The 18,581-nt window shown below is 33.1% G+C and overlaps 1 protein-coding gene across 1 annotated transcript; it reads right to left on the reverse strand.

Annotated features, from left to right (window-relative positions):
* Positions 1-1,532: 1,532 nt before the first annotated feature.
* On the reverse strand, positions 1,533-17,127 carry LOAG_17812 (rho GTPase-activating protein 26; the record flags this gene model as incomplete). Its single annotated transcript, XM_020450476.1, has 23 exons — positions 16,966-17,127; positions 16,379-16,474; positions 15,905-16,032; positions 15,535-15,618; positions 15,011-15,188; positions 14,769-14,830; positions 14,508-14,588; positions 14,030-14,138; positions 13,790-13,899; positions 13,278-13,360; positions 13,044-13,152; positions 12,410-12,452; positions 8,001-8,063; positions 6,624-6,789; positions 6,027-6,188; positions 5,587-5,746; positions 4,951-5,114; positions 4,407-4,531; positions 3,860-4,046; positions 3,366-3,532; positions 2,892-2,943; positions 2,301-2,591; positions 1,533-1,620 (listed from the first exon to the last, which is right to left on the reverse strand). Exons 1-23 carry the CDS (start codon positions 17,117-17,119, stop codon positions 1,533-1,535), a joined length of 2,862 nt encoding a protein of 953 aa, XP_020305840.1. The 5' UTR covers positions 17,120-17,127.
* Between the last annotated feature and the right edge of the window lie 1,454 nt (positions 17,128-18,581).

Consider the following 18,581-nt stretch of genomic DNA (forward strand, 5'->3'; position numbering starts at 1 on the left):
ATAAAAAGAGACAGCAAGATTTACAGATAATAGGGAGAAGTACAATATTATATATAAGCGAGACAATTTCATATTTATATTAGACTGGAATTCAAAACATAGTTTAAAAAATAGTAAAGCAGAAAATACACGTCAAATATCAAGTGAAAGAAGACAAAAAAATGACGAAAAACGAGAAGCGAAACTAATAACACAAACACGAGATTAAAAAGAAAAAAAGTACTTTAAACAAAAATAGCACAGACGAGCAGATCTGACATGATACTGAATACGTTAAGAATACAGATAATATTGTTTTTGTCTACAATAAGTAGCAAATCTAGGAATATCTGCAACCTGGGAATAACTCCGGCATCTTTCTGAATCATTTTGCTACACTGCAAACTATGCACATCCATAATTTTTTAATCGACAAATTATTTCAACAATATCCTCTGTGTAGACTATACCTCAGTGTAAGTAGTAAAAGGAATCCCCAATGCTTCACTATAGAATGTACGCCACAGTGCATCATTTGGCTGTATCTTTTACACCATTCGTTACTAATGAGTAGTCAGTAGCAGAAGGAGAAAAATAGGAAAGATGCATCAATGAGCTAACAGACTGACGACAATCTGATAAATAAGACTGCAATGGAATGTAGATTTTCCGTCTCATTATGAGTGGGATTGAATTTTGCGGAATCTGAGGAACTACATTAAAAATACTCGCATCCCGAATAATAATTCTTATTTCAGGAAATCGTGTTTCTATCCAGAAATTACCTGTCACCACTTGAATTTCCGGCTTGAAATAAAACTGGAAGCAAAAAATTGAGAAAGCAGTTAAGAATAGAACAATCTTCGTAATGTTAATCAAAACGAAGAATCAAAAACTTATAACAATCCTAATGTTGGAATATACGCCTGATGGCTTAGTCATTTTACTTTTCAGCACTACAATGGTTTCCAAGACGTAAAGGAGAGTAAGGACAAAACTATGCTAATGTAACAACAACAAAAATGTCAAATTAGGGAAGTGGTTCGACATAATTCGCTGGAATGAGACCAGTTTTTCCGTTTAAAGTTCCAATCAGCCAACCATCTTCTTTTGATTCATAAACTGTAAAGAACTGAATTTAAGATTTTACTAGAAAAAGTTCAAGTTAGAAAGATCAAGCAGTGCTAAGGATTGCATTAATGTTATAATAAAAAAGAATTGAAACCAGCTGAATCCTGGTCCATGTTAACTATAAAACTATGCTTGAAACTAAACTAATTTTGGAGAATCTTCATATCAACTTCTTACAGGATATTCCTATACACAGCAGTTTCCGACATACAGTAATATAATCCATAGAAAGCAGACCATCCTGAGGGATCGTATAGCTTCCGTATTATTGACGACAACTTACCACACTATTAAAAAATCTGCACAAAATAGATCGTATTCTAATACTGTGTTCAAAAGCACTTTAACATATATGTGCTGATAGAAAGGAGTGCCTAGAACAAGTAGTACTTAGCCTAGTAGCAAATACAATCTTGAAAAAACTAGCCGTTAGTAATAATTTGTCCAGGCTGAAAAGACAATTCGGTATTGTGGCCCGCTGTGCATGCATAAAGTGTTTTCACTCGCCGACTGGAAATTTTGAAATTTGTAAGAAAATAATAATAATTACGACTACTTATCACATCAATTTGTGATGGCTATTTCATTGCTATCGTTTTGCAACCCCATAATCTTACATTTTTAGGCATATATTACAATTTTCTGAAAGTTAAAAAATTTTCTAAAACCTTCCTAAAAGTTTTTGGGTGGTCGCGATAATGAAAGTTCTGCACAAACGTCTAACCAGTTACCGTCATAAATTATCATAATTTCTGAAATCTAATACTGTTTAATACATGTTTAAAGTCTAATACAGCCGGCATCTAAGAAGATAGCTAGAAAGTGCGAGGACAAAGTGAGAATAGTTCTGAATCAGTATTGTTGCCAAGCTGTCCATAATTTTTCTAATTTAAGGATGAGGTGACCAGTGAAAAAGTTAATCCCTCCTTATCAAACTTATCAAAAATTTCTTTAAAAAAAAAAAACAAGGAAAGGGAGCAAAGTCATGCATAAAAAGACAAAGGGATCGGTCAGTTATTTCATTCATTTGCTGAACTGTTTTTACTAATATTAAAATCTTAAGAAAAAATACGAAAAAGGCATGCAAATTTTCTGCTTCAATTAAAAATTTTAAATCACAAAGTTTCGCAAAAAATGTGATACAAAAAGCTGAAGAAGTGTTACGCTTAGCTTATAGGGATTCTTAATACCTTGACTGGAGTGCTCCCAAAGTATGAGTACACGTTAACAATGGTGAAACCCTGAGCTCACTGAGAGGTACTTCGGTAACAGGAGCGGTACCACCACAAACACCAATATCACCCGTGGCAGCATCAAGAGCCGTATCCCCGTTGTCTGATAAACCGACGTTTTTGGGTGGTCGTGATAATTCGAGACAACGATATTGCTGATATTTTGACACTGGCAAAGGTGATATTTTACGACGTCCACTAGAACAGTTATTGGCGTTGGTGGGAAATAAGTTAGAAGTTTTGATGGAGCTGAAATGTAAGCAAATAAGAAAATTTAACTTAGTTCAATGAAAAATGACGCAGAAAACAGTAGTTACTTTTATAGTGGGAGAAAAAAGCAAATAAAGCTTAAAGAAGTCGGAAACATTATGCCAACTTGTTTCTGATGAAAAGTATAAAAGTGATTCATCCAAGTATAAACAGGCATAAATTAAAATGTAAGCAGAACCGAAAAGTCACCTCCCCTAACGACATAGACAAACAAACGTAAACAAGAAAGAATAAGCTATGTAAGTAGCGCGTAACAAATTTTAAAAATTAGGAACTTACGATTCAGATGAAAATGGATTATATGCCGGAGCGTATGATGTGTTTAATTTGGCTGAAATTATGAATGTTAATGATGATAAAAGCAGTGAACAAAGATTTATTCGTATGCTGAAAACCGCAATTGTAATAGTGTCCCACTTTTCCTTAGGCTCTGCAAAACAACCTAATCAATAAAATGTGAAAATCCCGCTTCAGAACATCTAATTCGGTTATCTGCTCAGTACAAAATTCAACAACCATAAAACTTCTTATTCGACTTCTGATGAAAATTGTTTTCCCCCCATAAAATTTCTTATTGCAAAAATCATTCGTATATGCCATCGCTTTATCCTCTGTAATTAAAAATCAACCGTCTATTTTGTAATATTTATAATTTTACACGAGCAGCTCCCAGCTTTTATGCCAGTTCAGAACTGAACAATTTTATAATAAGCAAAAAGTTTTAATCTTCCAAAATACGAAAAGGAATTATACCCCTGGGGGTAGTAGAATGCCGTTCCTGCACAGTTTTAGGATGATGATGATAACGGAACCGTTCATTCGGTGATGGTTCCGAACCACTGGTTGCTGAATTCAGTGATTCCCAACTTTCTGCATATTTTTTCCCAACCTGTGTTCGACGTTCACGTTCTGCTACATCTCTGAAATTTAGATTTTGAATATCAATAAAAATATTTTAATAAATGTTTCTTAGAGCACAAGGAAGGATAATCATTCGTTGTTATAATACACATTATTAATTAAGGCTTATTGGTCGCTAATAACATGAGGACAGGATTGCAGCCTTTTGTTCATCTTCCTACTAGAAAAATGTCTTGGTTTACAATGGGTCCTATACTGTAATACTTTTCTGTTACACTAACTACACCCTGCTGGCAGAAAAAAAGGATACCCTCAATACCTAAAATATGCCTCACATATTAAAATATTAATCAATTAACAACTTTCTATGAATCTTGAGAACGAACCGCGGATGTCCAGGAGGTGATTCACGTGAAGGCAGCCTGACTTGACATTTTGCGGTATTCTGTGTAAGTGCAGAAGCAGGGTAAGTCAGACTACTATTAGTTATCGGTGTAACAGGAGATGTTCCAGCGGAAGTACTCGGCTTACCATATGCTAACATCGAACGATTCGATGAGTTCATATTTAAATCTTCAAAATCTGTTATTAAAATCTAGAAAACACACGGAAATTAGAATGCTTAACAACCAGTTCTCGTTTTGCATACTCACAGTTCGCATACGTAAAAAATATTTTACTACGCAAGCATAAAATTTGTTAATAATTTTACAGCACGCGAATGGAGTATGTTCTCATTGGCTTGACCGAAAATAAATGGAACTAGAGAGGATAAATCAAGAAACGCAAAAACTTCAAAATAACATAAAATTACAATAGATTGTAACAAAAAAATTCTTCCATATGTCTGATGAGGTTATTTTCGAAAAAATTAAATTTTAATGGTGCGAAACACAGAAACAAAATGGAAACAAATAAAAAGTAAAAACAGACCATCATTGTTATCAGCGTAGCAACATGGCACTCGGTCATAAATAGGGGGAGGGCGCTGATATTTGGTTGAAGTGGTAATTGTTTTTGGATGCTTGCTGGAACTTGACGTATCTTCTAGTTGTGATCTATAACGATATTTACAAGTGATATTTCCTTCATCGAAATATCCGTTGAATGTTTTCAAATACCTTTTGTAATAATTTATAATAATTTTTCAAAACTCGAATTACCTCAATTTAAACCCTCATACGCTTAGTTTGTTGTGCTAATTAATCTGTTATGAGAGTTGTCTTCAGTTCTAACCTATCACTTCCAACGCACAAACAGTCCTAATCATAACTTTTTTCCACGTATACGCCACTCGCGGGTGAGTGACATTCACTGATTCTTATATTCAACGAAACAAGTCTCAGTCAATTAACAGTAGTTTCTCTTATGTGATTGTGATTCAGTGATAATTGTTGAAATTCAAACATTTTTCTTGCGATCACCTTTTTACGGAATCATATTCAGAGGAAAAAGAAAAACGTCAGAAATGAATTACCGCTTTTCTTCTTGAGAAAATGGCAAAGCTTGTTGTTTTGAGAAAAGAACAGAAGGAGCAGCGCCAGCCTCTCCAAAGGAAGAGCTTTCACCTAATTCGTCTTGATCATTAGTTTTCGGCGGACAAGGAATACTATCAATTTCTATTGGTTTATTTTTAAATATCTGCAAAAACAAAATACCTTTATCAAAATCTTCAAAATCAGTTTAATTTTAATAAAACAAGATGCTCAATAATTTTTCGAAACAGTAATAGTGTCCGGAAAACAACAGGAATAATTTTATGATAAGAAGAATGATGATAAGCAAACAGTCGAGAAAATCAGTCAGCCCATTATCCATGCAACAATTTAGAACTTCCTATACCGTTTCTTTTTCCTTTTCTTTTCCTTTGAAATTAAACAAATCATTGGTATTTAGAGAAGTGTAAAAACTTTTGTCCTTAACAATACTCCAAATGAAATGCATTTTCTTAGCTTCATCTCTCTTTCCGTCTCCTCGTCTCCTCTCCTTCCATTTCTGGCAATTTTCTCAATATGCACTATTTTTTTGTTTGAATTCCTTATCCTTAGTCTGCAAATTTAATCTTAGTACAAGATTTCCTTATTAATATGCTATAAATAGTAAAAAAGCTAACGAGATCATAATTTGCAATGAGCACTTCGACAACTACATTACAAAACTTGATATCCATAATAGCTGCCATTGTTTCCTCTTTTGGCCTCAGCAATGTTGGCCCAAAACAAACAGCAAGATTACCCACCGTCATGAGATTCTCACTGGAATGATCCGCTACTCTGTAATTCAAAAAAAAGAAACATGGAAGAAAATTGGAAATGGATTGGAAATAAAAAAATTTATAGAGAGTTAAGTTAGCAATACTTCAGTCATAAAAATAATATGTTCGTTGACTAACGAGGTTTCTTACTCAGTTCATTGAAAGATTATATATATACTTTACATTATCTAAATTCGATAATTTCGACAACTCCATTTGCTGAATTTAATGTGAAATTTAATTTTCACAACCAAAAAAGGATCACTTTTTTCATGTTTTCATAAGCTTAAGAAATTTACTTCTTGAGGTGCTCGATGATAATTTGCAACATCTCGAAATGTATTTGCGGTAATTTATAGACGAAATAGTGAACACAAGAGACACGTGTCTTGAAATCCATTTTAGCGGCATTAATAAAATGCGGATGCAAGTCAAACGTCATTAGTGGTTCCGGCAAATTCCTGCAAAATATAATCTTGGAGATTACTGAAAAAGGTAAAAAGTGATCATAACTATACTTAATCATATAAAGCTGGATCAAGGAAATCACTATTCTTTGGATCACGGATGAGAAATTAAGTAGAGAGATTCCAATGTTCACAGTGTGAAAATATTCGATGGTTGCGCACTAATTTTTATCAGTTCCACCATTTTACTTCAAAACCATCAAAACAATGTTTTCATGTCAAAATGATTATCAAATAAAGTAACAAATCGTAAAGTAGTGGTGTAAGTGCAAGGAGTTCATGCAATGTCAAAATAAAGCAGATTCTAGTCACAGGAATTGTAAGTGTGCTAAAAAGTGCTACTCTTTGGGCCTTCAGCAAGACTGTAATTACCAACATTTTGCGCTATCTTTAAAGGATCATTCTACATATTTTCCAGAAAATACATACCGCAAGAAAGTTTTAAGAGCACTTGATAAAGTTTTAATTTCCCATTCATCATCGGTAAAGCTAAGTTTGTCATGAATGGATCGCCGTTTGTCCAATCCAATTTGCAACAACTTTTGAACTTTAGATGTAACACCACAATTACGATACAATCCTTGTTCACGTATGCCTAAAAAAATAGAAGTAATTCAATCTCGAATAGTAAATTTTGACTATCCTTTTTTAAAAATGTATTGCAAATTAATGTACGTTTTCACGTTTATACACCCAATTAATTAAAGGACAAGAAAGTGATAAAGAAAGAGAAGTGGCAAAAATATTTGAATAGTCAGCAAATTGCAAATCCAGCTGGGAGAAAATCTCTTCAAATTTTAAAATTTAATTTCACTTCAGAATTAAGTAATGAGATTTTCTTTGTTGGTTTGATACATATGAATTAGTTTGTAAATACCACTTCCTCATTCTTGCTGACTAAATTTGTGTTTGATTTACGATATGTTTTTACGCCATTTATTGACAAATTTCGCATAGTAATGAGCAAAACAATATCTTAAAGCAAGACCGCCTAATATGTAAGAGTCAGATTTTCATTTTTGTCAACAATTTATTATAAAGAAGTATGGATTCATAATACATCACTTCGTAAATATTTACAAATTATCATAAAATTGAAACTCTCTCCTCACTTCCAATAATACTTTAGTAAAAAATACTCTTTAATCTAAAAACGACAAATATAATGCGAAGGAGAGGTGCCAGAAAAAAAAAGAAAAAAAGTATCACTATCACTTGGAAGCAAATAATTAATTGGTAAAGGAAAAGAAAAAATAAATGATTAGACAGAAAACACAGATGTTAAACTAAGGCTATGAATTTGCAAAAGTCTAACTTGTCCCAGCAAACTAGTTTAATGCAATTACTTGGTGTACGTGGACTCAAACGCATTCAATAAGTATTTTCATTAGTAACTGTATTTCATTTCATGCTCTCATTTTAATCGATCGAAAAAATGGACAAATTAGTATAGGTATATACCTATACTAATTATAGGTATATACCTATGATCAAACCTTAACAACCACGATTATCAACATGTGCTGAATTCGGTGGTAACTGAATCAAAACTGTCCAAGTGCCCTAACTTGAGGAGCTGTTGCCAACTGTCACCGTTTAACAATGACAAATTACCTTTTCAATCAACCGATGTACTTTTGAAAGTAAATTTGTCTGTCTAGTTGCCATTCAAATGGCATAATTTTGCACTTAAAAATATAATTTCTAAATGATATTTCAAAATTGAAACACCCGCAAAAATTCTTCAATTTATTTGCCACTTAAATATTGATTTCAATTGTAAACTTTCCTTCAAAGTTCACAAACCTTTTTCTTCTATCGCTTCTATACATTTCCTCACAAAATCGAAACCACCATCATCGAGAGCTGCTGCAAAATTATCAATAAATATATTTCATCAGAACTGAATGTATGGAAAATTCTCCACTTTAAAAAATGAGTTAAAAGAAAGCCTACAAAAAAGTACCGTGGCATTCGTCCAATACAAATGCTGGCAGAAATGCACTACCACAATATACAGCTCTCAAACCTCCGGTCAAATTATAAGCTGTTGAGGTATGACCAAGACGATCAGCGATACCCGATGAATGAGTATGCTCTGTGAATGAAGACTGCATAGAACGTTTGATGGAGCAGGAAATAAATGACTAGGAATATAGTGAGAAAATGAAGGATGTGGTTCAGAAGAATGGAAGATAAGGCATAAATTTTATCGCTTATGATAAATCATTGAGGCAGTAGAGCTAATGTTGCTATTGCTGTTCCTGCTGCTGCTGCTGCTGATGATGATGATGATGATGATGATGATGATGTTGATGTTAGGATTTTCGTATGAAACTGAAACAATGACGCCTAAAGGGAAAAAGTCCAATAAGCATTGGGTATATTTTCAGCCTATCTTTTTAGATCTTCTAATTCGTTCAAAATTTAAGCCCCTATGAAGTATTGGATTTCTTCCTTTCTCTAATTCCTCTTTTTGCTTCTCCCTCACCTCAAAAATGACGTCAATCACGAAGATAAACATGGCGAGTATGCGACATGAAAGTGAATCTTTTTGATAAGTGCATTTCCTTCAAATAATGTCATGCCTTTCTGAGGTTTTGCATCTGTGACCGAGACAATTTATCAGTGTTGTTGAAGATATTTATCAATTCATCTACAAAAAAACAACGACATTATACAAATGCCATCTACTGTGTTCATTTCCCAACTATCATCCGTCCACGTGTAATATTAAATATGTAATATTAAAAATGTCCTGTATGAAAAATTAAACCTAACTTATATTTGTGAATAATTTTCACAGTATTTCAATACAACCAATAGGAGTGGAACAAAAGGATAAGCATATTTACATAAGGATTTATACTTGTATGTACTTCATGTTTATGTTATTTACCCATTAACTCTTACATGTACTACTACTTCATCTATTATAGATTGAGCAAATGTACAGCTTAGTTCAAATATGCCAGTGCAAAGAGTATGTTGCCGCTAAAAGTAACTGTATCGTTATCATCTATCAAGAATAGCATTGCAGCTAAACTGATAAAACATAAGGATATATAGCCAATGCTCACTAAGCTTAGCAGCTATAGCAATTGATGTACGAATTACATACAATGTAATGGAATCTGTCTGTCTCTTACCTATTATTTCCTGATTGTAAAATTGAAATTATTAAGGAAAATTCAAAAGTGTATTGATAGAATAGCAGGTTAGAAATTTAGGAAAATTCCGATTGCTAAGTTTGACGGAATCCCAATTTAAAAAGAAGATTCTTTTCTTTTAAAAGAAAAGTAATTTTGGAGCAAACAAAACTTTCGAATGAAACATTTTAAGCAGTGAAATTCAGGAAAAGTACGAGGTAGAACCATATGTGCACTAGTGCTCTTGAAACTTTACAATAGATCCATTTTGTTAAGTTATTTAAAAAAAAAAAAGGTTCTATGTTTATGTTTTCATTCAATCCATCTGTTAATTATAAAACTGGGTCGATTACTTTGTAAAAACAAGCAATGATAGCTGAAGAAACAAATGCAAAAGTAAAATCCATAATATCATGCGATTATTCCATGTTTACATGTTAATACGGAAATTACTTCAAGCAAGCAATGAATCATTCTACATTTGTTATCAAAGCTTTTAGCAATGCTCTGGCTGAAAGAGAATAATGTGTCAATCAACAATCAGTTACTATCCCAGTGCTTCCTAAATTTTCGTATATTAATGAACGAAGTATATGAATTTGTATAACAACTGTCATTTACAATTAGTAACAAAGTGACCAAAAGAAATTCTATTGCATTCATTGCTGAGGGAATTTGACAACTGCTTAATGAAGCAAAGAAAAGAAAAATTGTGTGTGCTAACCTTAAAGTTACCATCAACCTTCAAGTCCCTCTTTAATAATCATGATTGCTAATTATAATATCGCAACAATAACAATTCCCCTTTGTTCCCTCACCTGTGCCTTCCAAAAGGTGCTCTAAGCGTAAATTTCTTGTTATTAAATTATAATGAATCAATCTAATTTGGAAACTTTAGTTCCTTTTCAAATTCATCTTGTATATAAGATTCCAGCTCTAAAATCCTTGCAATCAATAGGAGACTGAACTAATAACCAGATGATGACAAGTACTTTTATGACTATCGGTACATAACTAAGTACTCTCATGTTATTATTAAGAGTGATAATCTTATTTTCCGATAATAGTAAAAGAAATTGTTGTCACATGAAGCAACTCTCCATGACACCGCTTTATAGTACGAAAGGAACATTCTTCCCATGAATGCGATGCATTATGCATGTTTATACATATAAATCTATACCAAAAAGTAACTCAGATAACAAGAATTATATATCTATTACGAAAAAACTTTGCAAAAACAAAAATTTTAAAAAGAAGGGACAAGCCAACATCTAAAAAACACCAATTATCTGGTTTTATGGATTTAGTCACGCCCATGTTGAATTCTATCTCATTACAGAAGAAAAATATCATCAAAGATACATTTCCTTGAAAGTAATTATAAAGCACAACCGCTGTTACATAATTTGAAATGTGAAAAGACATTGAAATGATTTGGGTTCCTCACTTCCAGGATGAATACGTAAATATAAACATAAGGTAAACTTGGGCGAAGCAACTGAATCATCTTATTGGGCACAGAATTTTGATAGAATGATCTAGTCAGAACAAAATTATTTTCAGGTTTTTATAATTAACAGATTCTATGGATGTAATGGGACATATGGAAGTAAACAGCAGCCAGTATCATGTAATAAATACGCTCCTAAAGCCAATGATAATACTTCTACTAATTCTTTTACCACTGACTCATCATTTAAAATAACTATGAAAACAGAAACGGGAGCAAGATTATAGAAAAGCCGAGTGGTAGCACATAAAGCCAGCACATCACAAACTGGCACAAAATTGGAATTCTTAACCAGTTTTTCTTTTCAAAAGCGAAAGCTAACCTCTGAGATCCTGAAGTTCATCAAATCATTCTTCAGGAATAATTTCAAAGATTCAGGAGAACAAAAAAATAAGACGAAAATACGATTAGAAAATTAGAGAAGATTTGAAATTTAGGAAGCAAGAAACTAGACAAGACCAGATTCTGAGGAAATACACAGGCAGCATAAAAAAAAATTTACATTATTATAAGTTAATGACAAATACCATATTACGAAAAATAACAGAGTATTACTGCCTTCATCTTCTAGTTCATCTTTGTCTTTTCATCCCTTTCTTTTCTCATTCATTTCTTTCATATATCAAAAAATTTACAAGTATATCGTTTTTCCTTCCTCATTTCTATCACAACATTCAAAGTGCTTGGTTGTTTTTTAGGTGTTCAAAAAAAGTTTCGGGAATATTACGTATAACTACCACAGCAAACTTGTTTATCACATCAAGTAGATATGCATTTAATTTTTTGGACATTACAGAAGAAATGAAGAATTTTTCCTTTTTCCAGTTTAATTTCATAATAAAGAAAAAGCTGGTGAATGTACAGAAAATGGAGCATATTTTTTGTGAACTAAAATTTCAAGAAATTATCACTCATGTCAACAGCAGTACACCATGGATTGCAAGATCTTGAAAATTCTGTAATCCTCTGTCACATTACCGATGGCTAGAATAGACTGAATGAGTTGAATCACTGAGCCTTTGCTGGAACCTTAATATATAGCAATACCACAAATAGCAATATAGTCGGAAACAATACTCCGCATATTGCCCGAATACTAGATTTTGGGGAAGAAGCAAGAACTGGTAAAAGAATTGCATCAAAGAGCAAGAATACGCTACCACTGATAAAGAGATGGATCTGATTTGACTTATTATCAGTTCCTACTATAGAAGTACTATGAAGCATCTGTTGTTTGGAAATGAAATGCAGTTCGGTCTCCTAAGACCAAAAATAAAGTAACTATCAGTTCAAAGAAAATCTCCATTCAAAGAATTAGATGATTCAAGATTCTTGATACTGCACAACTCATAGACAATGAGACACCGAATCATAAATATAAAGTTTTGGTGTTGCGAAGCAAATATACGAAAAACGAAACAGACAAGAATTCCAATATTATTTGTAAAACAAACATGCACCACAGATTTGATCAAAAAAAAAGAAAAAAGTGGAAACACCAGTTAGTAAATTCAATTTTGACATTGCTACATAGTCAAAAAAAAGGTGCTTACTTCCAGGGCAATTTGATGTCGGTCCTGCTCCAGGTAAGTATATCTGAAAATGTTTCCTGTCGTTACACTGTTTTCAAGAAATGCGCAGAAAGAGGGATTTGTACATTCCATTTATATGATGAAATCATAACTCCATTAATGAATGGAATTGAAACAAAGAAATCACAGCTATTTTACATTTTTAATTAGAATCATAATCATTAAGAAAAGCAATGTCTAGTTTAAGAACGTTGACTAGATGGCAGCGGTATGATAAACACTTCATGTAGCTGAACACCAAAACTTTTTCGCGTCATACTTGACTTTTATTGGATAACAAATAGTATATCGTGTTAGTTTTTACCTTAGAATTAAGACAACCGTGATATTTTTAATATTTTAATTTCAAGATGTTTTCAAACGATATGCAATCAGAATGTCATACAAAAACAGATTAAAAACGGTAACGGATTCAGTCATCCCAGTTTGAGACACTCCCTTATTTGCGATTAGAACAGGTTAAAGAATTCGAGACGTTCAAAATCTGAGTTATATATAAAGTGCATCACACTCCGCACATATCACCAGCAAATCTCTTACATCTTTAAAGTCAATATTTCACGAGTTATAAGTTACCAAATGATATAAACCTTACAGGTTCCCTTCCGTCCATAGCATCAAGCCACTGCCGGCGGTCTTCTTCCGATAATGCTTGCAACGTCATTTGCTCAGTACGATCCATTGCTAAGACGTCAAAGCAAAACCTGGAAAATAACTTTAAAAAGATACTAAGATGTACAGAATGGTTCAGTGATTGAGACTACACGTATTATTGAGTCACTTTTGCAAGCTTTCATTTGAAATGTCAACAGTATTTCGAAAAAAAAACCTCTTATCGATACTGTCTGAAGCTCTTCGAGTGCATGTCTTTAATTTAAAAGAAACAGATTGCCCGAGCGCACCTTTCATATCCTAAAGTGATAAATCAAGGAAAAATAAAAGTGAATGAACTTTAAAAACTGAGTGGAACCTGAATTTGGAATGAAATATTAACATAATTTGAGAAAGGCTGCTATGCAGAACATAATTTAAGAAGAACTATTTACAACGGGATGAAATGTACTGAAAGATAAATAATAATGAACTTTTTAAAAATATGTATTACTACTACTACACATAACTTATGTGAGTTCCATTTGCCCTCGTAGTATCTGCTGGGTATTCTTATCACAGGTATGGTATAGAGAAAAAAAAACCACTCCTAAGCTTTGGGAAATATACAACACAACAAACTAAAATGTAAAAAGAGACTCAATAATCTTCAAATTTCATCATTCCTGATCCTTAATGGTCAACAAATTGCCAATGATTGGAGTAACATAATTGTGATATCCCACTAACCGTTTTTGCCGTATTATTTACTGGAATCATTGTGAATATTCGCGTTTCTTTTTGATATACACAATAATACATAGTCCATCGATTTGACAAAACATCTCTACTAATTGTTTCTGAAAACAAAATTAGTATTAAACAATCAATGAGCCCGAAGTATTAAAGCAATACAGTGATTATGCCAAACACCATGACAAAGACTACGTCTAAGTATGACATATTTTTTAAAGTATTAGAAAAACCTACTTGGAATTTTACTCTTTTCGTGAGCAAAAATATAGCCTTGTTTAATGCTAGAAATGGTTCGAGGCGTCGGATTTTCATTAACATTATCACTTTTACCCGTTTGAAATACCTGGAAGCCATAAAATCGATCTGTGCATAAGGTTAATTTAAACAAAAACTAAAATTTCTAGTAATCCTCTCCTCAGAAATCCTCCGTAATTGATAAGCTAGATTTTTTTCGAAAAATATTAGTAATTAATCATCGGTTTACAAATAACCATGATTATTTCATCTGGAGAATTTCCAGATTTCTGAAGTCATTTGAATGTTTAGAGGTGTGGTAGTTGAACATAGACTAAATTACTGAATATCCAACGATGAATCATAAGGAATACTATGTATCTCCTAATTTCGCACAGCTGGATCTCCAGAAAAAGTGTCAGCCACCAAAAAACTCTGCAGTAAAACGTTTAGAACTCTTGCAAATATCAAAACCAACCGCATTTTTCAAATGATTTATCAGCATTTTGTCTTTGAGCTGCACATAATATTCCTTTGTTTCCTCATAGCTCTGTTTCGCCTGGAATTTACTTTTTATTTGACCAAATTATTTGAACAGTTCTAGTGGAATGGATTCAGGCAGATGAGTGTTCCTTCTAATACCCTCATAAACAGAACTTCAAGACTGAAAATGATAAAAGACAGCCGCTGCCAATATGGAAATAGATAATTATGAAGTAAATGAGCACGAAAATATGACCTTTTGAACTTTCGATTGCACCTCACTTAGAAAAGGTTTGAAGTCCTCATGTGTTACGTGACCTAAAAAGATTCGCATCTTTGTCAGCAATGATTTTATTGACTGGCAATGAAGAATAAGGCTTTGTACAATAGCGTACAAAAGAAGCACAAAACAATGCAAATTTTAATGAAGTATAATCAATTTTATTACGACCTTAATTTATGTTAAAATTTACTTTATATAAGCAAACATTAACTTACCAACATGGTAAAAAGTAAGCCAGCTATATACGAATGAACATAACGTTTCTACAAATTCAAATTTCATCCTTTCCTGAACCGCTTGTATCGCCGTGACATAGTCCAGCGAACAACTGCAGAAATTTCGCTGTTGCATGTCCAGTTGGGCATCCGCTTCTTTGAAATCATTTTTTCGTGCCTTCAAAAGGAAGGATATCAAACTTTCAAGAAAGCTATTAAAGAGTAACTTAACTTGGCTCCCCTATATACCGGTCCTGCGCCTTCCAATCCCGACATAAATTTGGGTCACAGCCATAACCGTAGAAAGATTAATGACGCCAGCTGTTCAACCACTTCGTTTAATCAACCATTAAATTAAACTGTGGATAGTCAAATCATCGTCTGGAATTTCTAGAGTGCTTCGCATGTTCTGATAAATATTGTATGTTCTAAACCGCAATGGTAATTTTAATTGGGGAAGAATAGAAAGACGAGACTACAGAAAAAAATTAAACTTCACGAAAAAATGAAAAAAAAAAACTTGCCGTCGATAAGTGCAAATGTTTTTCGAGTGATGCATAAAATTTGTTGGATTCCTTTTCGTATCTCTTTTTGTCAACATGTAATACCTAAATTAATTTGCATTTTGCGCACTATCTAAATTTATGAAAAGACACTGATATCGTATAATAAAAGAATTTGAAAATTTTAAAACCCTTGGAAACTGGTATAAACTCGACATGCTTATTGAAAATAAGACATAAAATATTAGTTTGAAAAGGAAGCATTGCCTAGAGCTCTGGGCTACTCATCCAAGTATGCGCACATACTTATACTCATTGTCATATTTTAAAAGAATTAATTTCCTTCGCGACATGAACGCAATCGTTATTCATGAAATGAATCAAAAGTAACCTTGCCAATTCCTTCCACTCGAAATTTACGTAAAGGTTCGATAAAGTGAATCTCCGAGTCTTCAATAATTTTTTCGCGATGATCTTCGATCTGAGTTATAAAATCCCCGAATTTACTCACGCATTCAGCTGCAAATCTAGTGTGTCAGTTCAGCTTTTGCCATGATAATTCGCTAATCACAAATTACTCATATAATGTCGGGTACAGATCTTGTCACAAAGACTTTACTCTAAGGTAAAATACGTCAATTGAGACGAGACGTCGTATTCCTTACTGATTGCCTTACCCATCGTTGCGGATATAAAAAATGATGCAGTGGTAGTAATAGGTATAAAAAAACCGTTTAGCATCTATCATATATTATATAGTAGTAAAACGTACAAAAGCGGAAGCATCTCAAATTACATCATTCTTTACTAAACTTGCAAAAGTATGGGTAAAATAGGTAATGAAAAACTGAAAAGAAAAATTAACCTATTTTTCGTTCATCATCTGTCTGAGTACTACCAATTGTGACAATTTTAAATTCCTTCAACGACTTTGCAAATGCTTTTTGAGCCACAGAAAGTTCTGGAAAAAAATTGTGAATTACATCTTATCTTTTTGTAACTCCGTTGAATCCAAAAAACTATAAATCATCATCCGTAAAATCATGAAGACCTCTAGAGATTTACAAACTATTATATAACTGGAGAAATGACAAGTTTAATTAAATTAACCCGAAGAGAAAAATTGAAGCATTATGAATTAATGGACTGGTCTGACTCAAACTAAATATCAATTTCCATTTTCATCCGACATTTGTTTTACTAAGATTCAAGTTGACAGAGGAAATATTCATGTATCTTTCTACAATAAACTTGTCGATTTCATTTTAACTATAGAAAAGTAAATATATTGCAGCAAAAGGAAAAAGTAAGCAAAGTGCAACAATGATAAAAGTTGAAGGAAAAAAAACGAGAACCGGAACTAAATCGATGCAAGGAAAAATGCAGAAAATACAAAAGATGCGGTACATGAAAACTGAATATGGAAAAACTGTAAAAGAATGTAAAACTTACTTCTCGTACATTGGATAAGCTCACGGCATTGTATTTCGATGTTTTTGATATTCTTATGGGCATCTTCCAGAACACTTTCATGTTCACGCAAATTTTGGCGAAACCATGGGCTATCCGAGAGGCAATCCGCAAATTCTAATGGCCGCAGAACCATTATATGTCGCGTGCAACAAAAATATCAGGAAACACAAATGAAGTATCAGCTAGCCCTGAGAAACTTCCGTCGAATCATGTTGAATACATTAAGATGGGTAAGAGAATGCAAACTTATGGTACAGAAATGATTCACAATTTTTCCAACACAATATCCCTGGAAAATAACCAATGAAAGCGAATATTCATGGCCAGGAAAAGTATAGGTTTCATCGGCATTTGCACAATTTGTCGCAGTATATTGTGACCTGCTGCATGTTGCAATTCTACACATAGTGACTTTGCAATTAGAATTCACTTCAAAAGTTAAAATTTAACTTCTAAAATGTTATCGTTCCATCAGAGAATTAATTCAAAACCTATGAAATAAAATGACCGATCGGATAGATAATCTGATGATTAACAGTATGAAAGAGACAACATAACTTCTAGTGATAAAGATATTACTTGTATCAATCGTTATCTTCTTGCTGTTCTCAGGGCAAAATGATATCGACGGTAACAAGTCATTCCCGTTCCACTTATCTTCTCACTTATACACGCTCGCCAACATCCAGCGAATTGATACAAGTGAGATGAAACATTTTCACTACGTCATCCACTCGTTAATTATAGTCGAAGACGGCGTAATATTAGAAAATAGAGTTGATTTTGAAGAGGCTTTTTAGGGATCGATAAGAATTTAAAATACGTTCGTTAGGGATTGAGAGTGAGAAAATAATGAGATAAGCGAGGAAACGACAGATAGTGTGAGCATCATTGAGTCAGTGTTGTGAAAATTGCGTAAGTGTAACATTTCCCGACGATGAGTGTAATTGGAAAGTTGATTTTTCGCAGAAAGATGGGAAGATGAACAGTAAGTGATAGATAGGTTTTCCGTTATACATCACTCTAGTAGAAGGGGAGAAAATGAAAGGAGTGAATCGGAATTTAGGATTTGAAGTAGAAAATTTTCCGAACTCACTAAAAGTTATTCCGTGACAAAGGTTGGAGTCTCATCGTTATTTACTCAATTTGTCAAATAATTCCTTACCTTAACCCATAAAATATCCCACTTATTGGTCAGAAAAATATTTTCTATTCATTATCGAAATCTTTCATCATCGCAAACAAACTTTTCGTTTCCTATTTTTCAAATATTTTGGCTTAAACAATGAAGAAAGACTTTTATTGGAATGAAAAATGGATAGATTTACCGATCGATTGATCCTTGTAATCTTTGATCGCAGTTGAAGGAATCAATGTGTTTAACTGTAGTATTAATAAGATACAGTCAAAGTCATGTAGCATAGTTCTAATCCGATTATATGCTTAAACGAGACTTTCTGCAGATGGTTGAAATTAGCGGAATCATTTATCTCGATATTCCGGTCAACGTATTCCGCTGGTTAAGCTATAGATATACACGTCAAAGCACTTTTTTTACTCACGTGAAGCTTCCGGAAAGGCACCTTACTGTACGT

This window comes from Loa loa, assembly GCF_000183805.2.
Source record: "Loa loa unplaced genomic scaffold supercont3.132, whole genome shotgun sequence".
Classification (NCBI taxonomy): Eukaryota; Metazoa; Nematoda; class Chromadorea; order Rhabditida; family Onchocercidae; genus Loa; species Loa loa.